Source organism: Stomoxys calcitrans, chromosome 3 (assembly GCF_963082655.1).
Source record: "Stomoxys calcitrans chromosome 3, idStoCalc2.1, whole genome shotgun sequence".
Classification (NCBI taxonomy): Eukaryota; Metazoa; Arthropoda; class Insecta; order Diptera; family Muscidae; genus Stomoxys; species Stomoxys calcitrans.
The window spans coordinates 118,461,027-118,473,223 of record NC_081554.1 but is presented as its reverse complement, the minus strand read 5'-3'; the positions used below and the strand labels follow the sequence as shown (position 1 = coordinate 118,473,223).

At 39.7% G+C, this 12,197-nt stretch overlaps 1 protein-coding gene across 1 annotated transcript in view; it reads right to left on the bottom strand.

The window, feature by feature from the left end:
* Positions 1-11,973, bottom strand: part of LOC131996102 (uncharacterized) — a 38,820-nt gene extending 26,847 nt beyond the window's left edge. The window contains exon 1 of the mRNA XM_059365552.1: positions 7,909-11,973. Coding sequence (XP_059221535.1) covers positions 7,909-11,973 — 4,065 coding nt within the window. The remainder of the gene's footprint in view (positions 1-7,908) is intronic.
* Positions 11,974-12,197: the final 224 nt, after the last annotated feature.

The window sequence follows — 12,197 nt, the reverse complement described above, 5'->3', positions numbered from 1 at the left end:
AAATCATACTTGGTACAGTTGTTGGAAACCATATCAAAGCACCAACCAAACATACCTAAACTGAGTGCCAAATTTCATTCAAATCGGTTGGTAATTGCGTTTTCTAGAAGCTCAAGAAGTCTAATCGGGAGATCGGTTTCTATTGCATATATCAGGTTATAAATCGATTTGAATCATGTTTACCAAAGTTGTCATAACAACACACAACATGCAAAATTTCAGCCAAATCGGATAAAAATTCTGCCCACCAGAAGCTCAAGAAATCGAGACCTAATATCGGTTCAAACCATGGACCGATTTGTCCCATTTACAATCCCAAACTTCGAAAGTTAGCGTGCTTTCGACAGACAGACGGACGGATGGACATGACTAGATGGACTTAAAATGTCATGACGATCAAGAATGTACATTATGAGGTCTTAGATGAATTTTTCGAGGTTTTACAAATCAAATGACGAAATTAGTATACTACCATCCTATGGTAGAGGGTATAAACAGAGAAAAATAATCAGCTTTGCCACTACAAAACAAATTTTCCGACCATAATTTTTCCAAAAAGAACTTCCGAAATTCCTCCTAGTCGGCCAAAGTTATAAACTAAATCAAAATACGCGTCCTATTCTTGTTAAAGTTGTTATTTATTTTACTATATAAAGTAAAATAAAAGTAGTAAAAACACATCAAGCTCGGCCGTGCCCAACTTTGGATAACCACATTTTGTTAACATTTCGAAATAAATGCAGATATATCTAAATATAGTCCGATCTGAACCATATTTAAGTCGGAAATCGGTTAAAAAATAAAGCTTTTATGAGCTTCAGGCCATTTATCGCCAGATCGGCCTATATGACAGCTATATCTAAATAAAGTCCGATCTGTATCATATTTGAGTTAGATGTTGGGAAGCGTAAAACTACCCACTGTTCCAAATTTCAGCGAAATCGGATAAAAAATAAAGCTTTTATGGCCTTCAGACCCTTTATTGGGAGATCGGTCTATGTGGCAGCTTTATCTAAATATAGTCCGATCTGAACCATATTTAGGTCAGATGTCGGCAGGCTTAAAATAACCCACTGTTTTAAATTTCAACGAATTCGGGTAATTTATAAAGCTTTTATGGGCTTCAGACCCTTTATCGGCAGATAGTCCGATCTGAACCATATTTAGGTCAGATGTCGGCAGGCTTAAAATAACCCACTATTTTAAATTTTAGCGAAATCGGGTAATATATAAAGCTTTTATGGCCTTTACACCCTTTATTGGGAGATCAGTCTATGTGACAGCTATATCTAAATATAGTCCGATCTAATCCATATTTAGGTCGGGAGGCTTAAAATAACCCACTGTTGCAAATTTTAGCGAAATCAGGTTATAAATAAAGCTTTTATGGGCTTCAGACCATTTATCGGCAGATCGGTCTATATGGCAGCTATATGTAAATATAGTTCAATTTGAACCTTTTTTGAGTCAGATGACGGATGGCTTTAAACTACTCACTGTTTAAAATTTTAGCGAAATCGGATAAAAATTAAAGCATTTATGGGCATTAGTCCCTTTATCGTAAGATCGGTCTATATAGCAGCTATATCCAAATACGGTCCGACTTGGCCCGTTCAAGAACTTAACACAGCGTGCATCAAAAAGACGCACCTGTGCCAAATTTCAGCTCAAACTCATAAATTTGAAAGTAAATCCTAGCAAATTTGGTAGAAAAAGTCCAAAGCCCAAAGGCAATGCTGAAGATAATACATATGATTCGCAGTAATACCAATGACACCAAAGCTGATTTTATTATATGCCACTCGAAAAGTAGATGCTGACTACTCTCTTCCCACTTATTTCTAACGGGAATTATAGCAAATGTATTTAATGCGAACTAATTCGATTTTACCTACCCAATGCGATTGACATCACTCAATTTAAACCATATTCTGGCGAAGGGAATGCTAGATCGGATATGCAGCCTGCAACGGTTGACTTTTATATATTGGGCTGCCCAAAAAGTAATTGTCGGTAATATAGTAGTAATATAGTCGGCGTTGACAAATTTTTTCAACGGCTTGTGACTCTGTAGTTGCATTCTTTCTTCTGTCAGTTATCAACTGTTACTTTTAGCTTGCTTTAGAAAAAAAATGCGCGAAATTTTCTTTACATTTGTTTGTTTGGCGTCAATTTTAATATGGGTACCACATGTATTGAAAGAAATTCATCTAACAAACCGAATCAACGATTGTGATATGCACCTTAAACGCAATGAATTCGATCCGTTTTTAAAACGAATCATAACTGGAGATGAAAAATGGATTGTTTACAACAACGTTAGTCGAAAAAGATCATGGACCACTTCAAAGGCTGATATCCACCAAAAGAAGGTTATGCTGTCTGTTTGGTGGGATTGGAAGGGTGTGGTATATTTTGAGCTGCTTCCAAGGAACCAAACGATTAATTCAGATGTTTACTGTCAACAATTGGACAAATTGAATACAGCCATCAAGGAGAAGCGACCAGAATTGGTCAATCGTAAAGGTGTCATATTCCACCAGGACAACGCTAGACCGCACGCATCTTTGGTCACTCGCCAAAAACTGAGTAAGCTTGGCTGGGAACTTTTGATGCATCCACCATATAGCCCTGACCTTGCACCATCAGACTACCATTTATTTCGATCTTTGCAGAACTCCTTAAATTGTAAAACTTTCGGCAATGATGAGGCTATAAAATCGCACTTGGTTCAGTTTTTTGCAGATAAAGGCCAGAAGTTCTATGAGCGTGAAATACTAAATTTGCCAGGAAGATGGCAAAAGGTTATCGAACAAAATGGCAATTATATATTTGATTAAAGTTCGTTCTAAGTTTTATTAAAAATGAATTTACTTTCTTTTAAAAAATCCGCAATTACTTTTTAGGCAACCCAATAATAATTTTGTAAATTTTCATGAACGGTAATTGACAACAACGTCCACTAAATGGACAGCTTGATTTTTTGTGTCTACAGTGTTTTAAATACCTATTAAATGAATCTACATATGCAAACTATGCAGCACGTGTATGTATGTATATGTGTGCATTAAATTCATTCTCTTATAACCAAATTTTCAGAAAATTCAATTAAAATTTTATTAATGCTTTACAACACTTATCAGAGAACAGAAAGTAATCAAACATTACAATATGGTTCTACCTAATTAGTATTTTGTACTGTTGAAGAAACGAAATATAGCCGAATTGGTGTAAAATCATGTAAGGACGAAATAGCAGGACAAGGCTGTTGAGGTACAACACAATGAATGTATATGTAAAGTGGTTAAAAAAAACTCAGTGGACAAGCTATTTAGAGAATCTTATATATAAACATCAATTTGTGTTTGTAGGTTTGTTTGTTTGAGATCTGAAGGGGGCGGACCCTCCCCCTTACCCTTATTTTCAGAAACGCCAGATCTCGGTGATGGGTGGTGCGATTTAAGCGAATTTTTGTGTGCTCTCATATAGTACCCTAAAAGAACCTACCAAACATATATTTAAATCAATCACGACAATATGGGACTCAAATAAAAGGTATTTAGGATACGAAAACGTATCTGGTATCCGAATGTCGGACTAAGTGTTAAGAAGACCACCCCAACCCCCAAAACACCCCTAAATCGGACATATTTACAGATTATAGCAATATGGGACTCAAATGAAAGGTATTCGCGAGTAGAGTACGAATCTGATATCCAAATGTGGGACCACGTATTTGGGTATCCACCCCTTCTCCAAAACACCCCCCAAACAGGAATTATTTACTGACCATAGGAATATGGGGCTTAAATAAAAGGTATGTAAATATAGAAAAATGGGACCAAGTGTTTGGGGATCCGCTTCTCCTCAAAAACATCCCCCAAGAGGACAAATTTACGACCATAGCAAATGAAAGATCTTTGGGAGTAAAGCACGAATTTGAAATCAATATTCGGGAAAAGTGTCAAAGGGGCCACCCCACCTCCACAACACCACCCAAATTGGAAATATTTGCTGACTATTGCAAAATAAGGCTCAAATAAGAGGATTTTTAAAGTGGAACACGAATCTGATATATATTTTCAAGGTCAACTCACTGAGTGGTCGCCCATCCCCCAAAACACTCCCCAAGCCGGTCATGTTTGCCGACTATGGAAATATGGGGCTCAAATTAAATTAATTAAGTAATTGAAAGTAGACCACGTATCTGCTATCAACATTAGGGACCAACTGTCTACCGGACGTCCCACCGCCAAAACAACCCCCAAATAGGACGTATTTGCTCACCACGACAATTTGGGTCTTAAAGAGAGTGGAACTAAATATTCATAGTATTTAGGGCAATACCCCAAACCGGACATATTTCCTGACTTTTGCAATAAGGAGCTTAAATTAGATTAGAAAACGAATTTGATCTCTAATTTTGGGGGCAATGGCAATATGGGGTTCAAATAAATGATATATAGATATATGAGAATAGAGCACGTTGCTGATATATTCGAATTTGGGGGACCATCAAACTCCTCAAAACACCCCTAAATCGGGCATATTTACCGACCATGACAATGTGGGGCTTAAATGAAAGGTATTGGGGGTAGAGCAAGAATTGATACCCATTTTCTGGACCAGTTTTCTGGGGGTCTACCCCTTTCCCAAAATACCCCACATACAGCAGTTTTTTAATGGACATCGCAATATGGGGCTTAAATAAAGGTATTTGGAAGTAGAATACCAATTTAATATCCAAATGTAGGACCATCTATTTAGGGCATCATCCCTTTTCCATAACACCCCCAAAGGAAAAAAATTTTCGACCATACCAATATGTGGCTCAAATGAAAGGTATTTGAGATTAGAAAACGAATTTGATAACCTATTTTGGGGCCATGTCTTTGGGGGACGCCTCATCCTGTAAACTCCTCTTAAGCCAATGTCAATATGGGGTTTAAATAAATGGTATTTGAGAGAAGAGCACGATGCTGATATTTTTTCAAAACACCACTAAATCAGACATTATGAGAACATCGGGCTGATATAAAGTATTTTAAGAAATGAGTACACCTTACATCCAAACTTAAATTCGTAGACGAATAAAGATTATATGGGATTCAGATAAAGCCACTTATATTGTTAAACTGTTAGTCTAGCGATATTCTATTTTCGTAGCATGGTATTTCACTAAAAGATCTTTAATTGTCGAATAAATAAATATTCCAAGGAAACTTTTGTTCCATATAAAGTTGAATAAATGTAGGATGTTGGATCTCTTTGGGGGGTGAAGAAATGGAACTAAAATCACAGCACGACCATAAGCAACTGAAGCGAAATAACTTCTTGCAATTAAATCTCGAGGAGAGATGGTCATGCAAGAAGTCGAAGACAATATTGGAGTTACGAATTATCCACAATCGGAAAATCTTGGAGGAAAGGAAACTCTTACCAATGTTCTTGTGTTCGAGGTTGAATCCAAAGTGAACATTTTATTTATAATATTCTTAAAGGCTAAGATAGGTGATAGTGTAAATATGGCACTTAACGATACATTTGAACGCCCTCTGCATTTCAATCTAATGAGGGTTATAGTTATAAAATCGTATAGGCTTCTTCTACGTTAACATTCCGGGCCCCTTGATGGGTACCATCAAATAAGAAATTAATTCATCGAACTTGCATAAAAAATCATAATTCATAATTCGGATTTTTGCGGTATTCGAACAGATTAATACATAATGATTATAAAGTTGTTTGCTGGGTATTTCTTTGCTAATGTTTACTTTATGCTGCACAAGTGCCAGATACTAGCCATCCGAGTGTTGAGTTTTGCGCCATTAAAGATCCCTCGCCGGTGGGTATGACACCGCTGAGTATGAGCTTAGGGTAGATGTCAGCCCCGAGGACTATTGAAATCGGGTTACTTTCAAGAAAGTCGGGGTCTGCCAGTACCAAGTTAAGAAATTTTTCTTTGAATGCCATTGACAACGTTGAGATGGGTGTTACCATGGAGATTCGGTTATCAACACGAGCGCACATTGAAATCTTGGTGGTGTTTCCAGAATGAGCCCGAAAAACAATTTGGCACATTTCCGACTCTCCCATGCGGCTGGTCAGTAAGTGGTGTTTTGTCACAATGGCTTTTGCAATACGGCTTACAGCAGAACCCGTATCGATAAGTGCCCTTACTGGATATAAGCGGTTTTTTCCATGCAATTTTAATGATAGCCGTGGGTAGTACAGTAATTCTTTGATGTGGTAGCATAGCGTGCGTTGGATGAGATGTTGAAGCATGTTCGGAGCGACTGTACTGTTGGGAACCGCGGTGGTGTAAAAGAGTATGGTGTTGGCGCTTGCATATATGACATCCAGAGCGGCTTAAGCATTTACCTCGTGAGTGTTTATGAGCCAGACAATTAAGGCAATATTTGAAACGGTGGACGACTTTCCTCCGCTGATGGACATCCATATTGAGAAATCTGCTGCAACTACGTAAGGGATGAACTCTTTTACACACGTGGCATCGGTAGATTTTTTTTGGTTTCATTGGAACTTCTGGGGTGATGGAACGGTTTTGAATTATTCTTGGCATGCTGTACATAAGTATTAAAATCGTAAGATAAACAAAAACAAATATGTATATATAGATCACTCAGTGGGAAGCAAAACCAGTTTAACGATTGGACGGGTGACTGTTCCCTTCTGCGTATAAATATCTGCGACTCGAGTTCTATTATCTTTCCCTGGGTAAAGATGGATTACTCTACCTAATCTCCACTCATTTGGAGGCTGGTTTTCTTCCTTAATAATGACTACTGAGTCTATTTTAATTTCCTTTTTAGGATGCTGCCACTTATAGCGCTTGTGTAATTCTTTTAAATACTCCATTTTCCAGCGTTGGCAGAAATGGTGTTGCTGAACCTTAACGCGTTGCCATCGATTAACAACCGATTCTGGGTCTATGTCAAAGGTAGGCTCCGGTAATGCAAGAATCGGACCCCCGGTCAGAAAATGTCCTGGAGTAAGAGGGTTAAGATCCGTGGAGTCTTCGGACATGGTGGAAATTGGTCGTGAGTTAAGACACGCTTCGATTTTTGAAAGAAGTGTGGAAAACTCTTCGAAGGTGTAGTTAAAGTTATTTGAGACCCTTTTGAAGTGGGTCTTGAAACTTTTCACTCCAGCTTCCCAAAGACCTCCCATATGGGGGGCTCCAGGAGGGATAAAGTGCCAGGACAGATTTTGGTGCACATATTTGGATTGGACGTTGGATTTGGCAGCTACTAAGAACTGTTTTTCAATTTGTTTGGATGCACCTTGAAAGTTGGTTCCATTATCGGAATAAACGTGCAAAGGGCACCCTCGTCTTGAAATGAACCGATCAAAGGCGGCAAGGAAGGCGTCAGTGGATAAGGAAGATACTGCTTCCAAATGAATCGCTTTCGTTGCGAAGCAAACAAAAACGCAGGTGTAACCTTTCGTTGTTTTGACTCCTCTCCCGCTGAAACTTCTAATATCGAAGGGCCCAGCAAAATCGATGCCCGTACAGTGAAACGGTCGCCGAAGCAGGGTCCTTTCTGGGGGTAGAGCGGCCATAAGCTGAGTTTGGACTTTCTTCTTGTGGACAATACATTCTTTGCATTTATGAATAAGGCTCTTTATTAAATTTTTTAGTTTTGGTATCCAATATTGAAGGCGAATTAAATTTAGCACTAGCTGATTGCCCCCGTGCAAGGAGATTTTGTGGGTAAAACAAACCAGTAAACGGCTGAACTGGCAATTGTATGGCAATATAATTGGATACCTTTCATCATAGCTTAAAGACGGCGAATAAGCGAGCCGGCCGAATGCCCTTATTATCCCGTCTTTGTCCAAGAAAGGATTGAGGCTAATAATCTTGCATGTCTTAGGAATGTCTACCTTTTTCTCTATAGCTTTAAAAATCTCAGGAAAGTGTCTGGTTTGAGCTAAGGTTATAAGACGTCTTTTCACATGAGTCACTTCTGAGGCAGTCAAAAGTGTTGAAGTAAATTGTTTGCACTGCCGGTGATTTGGATGTGTCCGATGGAAAAAACGAAAAATGTAACAGAGAACCTGAATTGCCCTATTAAAAGAGGAAAAACGTTCCAGAAGATCAGGTTCTTCTGGCAGTATGGAAATATGGGCAGCTATTGGTTTCTGTTCCAGTTTTGTATCCATGGCGGTATCTGAAGTTACGGGCCAAAATTCTGGCGATAACTGCAGCCATTGCGGTCCATTCCACCAAAGGTTGCAGGCGACTAGATCTTCGGGGTAGACTCCCCTACTAACTAAATCTGCTGGATTCGATTCAGACTCAACGTGGAACCAATTGTCGATTCCAACTAGTTCGGTAATTGTAGATACTCGGTTCGCTACAAACACTTTCCAATAACATGAAGGCTTTCGAAGCCATGCCAGGACTATAGTAGAATCTGTCCACTTGTATATTTCATAGCTTGGAAGGTGCATGGATGGAATGACAGAATCAACTAACTCAGCTAAAAGTGTGGCTCCACAGAGTTCCAGACGGGGTATGGAAAGCGTATTGACTGGAGCAACTTTGGACTTGGAGGTTAATAGTGCTACATAAACGGAGTCGTCCTCCAGAAGAATTCTGGTGTATATCACTGTCGCATATGCATTCTCCGATGCATCGCAGAAGGCATGGAACTGAACATGACAGGAAGGGGAATATGAGAGCCATCTCGGTAATTGAATGGTGTCTATCAATGAATAACTGCTAAGGAAACGTTTCCAGTCATGCAGGCAATCGGAATTAATGGATTCGTCCCAACCAACATTAGACAACCAAATTTTTCGCATGAGTATCTTGGTCAGGACTATAATGGGGGCTAGCCAGCCTGCTGGATCGAAGATTTTAGAAATCTCCGATAACACTTCCCTTTTTGTATAGGATAATTTGTCTGAAATTGCGTTGCACCTGAAGAAGAAGTTATCTGACTTGGCGTTCCATCTGATACCAAGTGTTTTAGTGTGGCTACTATCGTCGAAGCTTAAAAAGTCCTCTTTCAGAAGATGATCTTTCGGTAAACCCGCAAGGATCTCAATACAATTGGATGCCCACTTACGCAGAGGAAAATGTGCCGAACTCATCGCGATAATCAACTGTGTCCTTGCGGAGAGAGCGTCAGGAATATGATGGCTCCCAGCTATAACATCATCAACATACATGGAATCCCTAATAATTTCACTGGCAATGGGAAGGGACCTCTCGGACTCTTCCGCCAATTGTAGGAGGGTTCTTATTGCCAGATAAGGAGCTGCGTTGACGCCAAATGTTACTGTCGTTAACTCATAATCAGATATTTCCTCACACGGATCCCTGCGAAATAGAATTCTTTGGTAGCAAGTGTCTTTGGGATGGACTTTAATTTGCCGATACATCTTCTGAATGTCAGCACAAAAGACGAAGCGATAAAAGCGCCACCTAAGAAGAAGCAGGACCAGATCATTCTGTAATGCAGGTCCAGTGTGAAGGATATCGTTCAAGGATACTCCGGAGGAAGTCGGACAGGAGGCATTAAATACCACTCGAACTTTCGTGGTGGTGCTCTCCGGTTTAACGACTGAATGATGTGGAAGGTAATAGTGCTGCGGATAATTTTGATGAATGGGAGCTGGAACGCTTTTCATGTGCCCTAAATCCAGGTATTCTTCGACTACGGCATCGTACTCATTTTTTCGCTCCAGATTCTTCAATAAGCGAGACTCATTCCGCAAGAACTGTGCCTTTGCAATGGTCCTGGACTGTCCCAATTGCATCGTTGAATTCAAAATTGTGTGTTTGAAGGGAAGGCCAACTGTGAATCTGCCACTTTCATCCCTAGTTGTGGTTTCCTTATACAGTTTCTCGCAAAACTCATCGTCTTCGGACAGATGCTGCTTTCGAGGAAGATTCTCCACCTCCCAAAAACGTCTTAGCGTTTTTTCCAAACTTTTTTCAGAAAGAAATGAAACTAGAGATGAAAAAGAGGAAATATTCTCCGTATTTTGGACTGAACCGGACACAATCCAGCCAAAAATAGTCTCTTGAGCAACCAGCGACCCACAAATATCACGTTTTACTCCATCAAGCAATATATTGTTAAAAAGGTCTGCACCAAGTAAAAGGTCAATACGAGAGCTTTGAAAAAATTGAGGATCTGCGAGTTGTATTTTCGGAAACTCACTTAATATTGAAGGATTGATCGATCTAGAGGGAAGGTCTCTTGAAAGTTGGGGAATTACTAACGCAGTTACGTTCATCTCCAGTTGAGAATCGAAACGCGGACTTATTGTAAATTTTGCCAGTTTCCTAACGGTGGCTGAAGGAACGCCGTTAAGGCCCGTAATTTCAGCATCAATGCGTTGAAATGGAATTTTAAGCGTATGGAATATCTTCTCAGACAGAAAAGTTCCTTGTGAACCTGAGTCTATTAAAGCCCGAACGATGTATGTCAACCCTGAATGCCTGATTTGAACCAACGCTGTACCTAAAAGGACATTGCGGGTGTGCGAGGCAAAGCATGACTGAACACTGTTTAAAGAGGTCGGAGAACATGCTACGGATTCTGAAACAGCGTTATAGGTTTCAGTTGGGTTAAGAGAAGTGGACTGTATGATGGATGTATCTGGGTCAAAATCCGTTAGCACAGCATGCGCATTAGTGTTAGGATATTGCGCAACTTGAATGGTTGCATCACGGTGAAGTAGCGTGTTGTGTCGTTTCTTACATGTAAAACAGTTGTGTGAGCTTTTACACTCCTTTACACTATGGCCACCAGCAAAGCAATTCAAACACAAATTCAATTTCCTGATGCACGATAATCTCTCCTCTGGACACATCTGAATAAATTTTGGGCATTTGCGGATAATGTGAGTCTCTAAACTGCATAGGTTACAAAGATGTTTCGCTGGGGTAGCAGAAACGTTAGTGTGGTTGGAGTTAATTTGTTTCGAAACGTTTTGACTGGATTTTCTCAAACCAGTTTGTCTAGAATCGTGTGAGGACGACTGGCAATTGATTTCAGAAATAGTCTCAAGAGTCTGAAACCTACTGGAAAGAAAATTATTTAAATCGGACCAGTTGGAAATGTCCTTTTTGTTTTGTATTGAATGTTCCCACAAGGAAAGAGTTGTGCGGGGCAATTTTGTCGAACAGATATAAACAAAGATTGGATCCCAACTCGAGATATCAATATGGTACATCTGTAGTGATGAGATACAAGAATTGATGTCTCTCTGTAAGCATTTTATATCCTCGCCATTTTCGGATTTGACTGGGGAGAGATTAAACAAAACGCGCAGCTGGCTATGAACTAGCATTCGCTTGTTCTCAAATCTATCTACAAGATTTGCCCAAGCCGTGTCGAAACCACTGTTCGTCAAAGGACCTTTCATCACGATGTCATGAGCTTCACCTTCCGTTTTCTTCATTAAATAAAAAAGCTTTTGGACGTTAGATAGGCTGGAATTATTGACATAAATTGCCGAGAACATGTCTCGAAAGGAAGGCCAGGACTTATAGTCCCCACAAAACGTTTCAGTATCACACGCAGGCAGATGGAAATTGGAGTGTGGTGTGATTGAAAAGGGTGAGGGAGGTAATGAAGAAGTGTTCCGGCCACGGTCATGTATTCCAGCGCTGATTTTTGATACTATCTTAACATACGTTTCGTATGATGCATGATAACGTGCATTAATGCTTTCCATATGAGTCTCGTCGCTGACGTCGCTAGAGGATAATGGATCTGTCCCATCTTTGCCCTTTTTCTTGGCCTTTTGGTCCACTTCGTCTACACATTTCTCGTAAAGAGACTTAACTGAGCCCCAAATGGACCTGAGCTCCTCTCGATGAACCTCGAGAGCAAAAACTGAAGAGTTCTCTATGGACGCATCGGTAAGCTCCTGTTCGAAGTGAACGAGCTTTATATTAGCGCGTATAAATCGGTCCAGTGTACTCATGGCTTGGTCGTGAGATCTGTGCAACAATCTCTTACAAAATTCGCTATATATTTCTCTGAACTTCAATGTCGTTATTCGGAGAGGTGTAGTAGACACTTATTTATTTGGAAAATAGGAAAAAAAAAATAAATAAAAACCAATTGGAAACCAAAACAAATGGATAGGAATCAATCACAAATATTGATCAAGCGTTGATGTATGCGTTAAATTCGTTTGAATTGTCT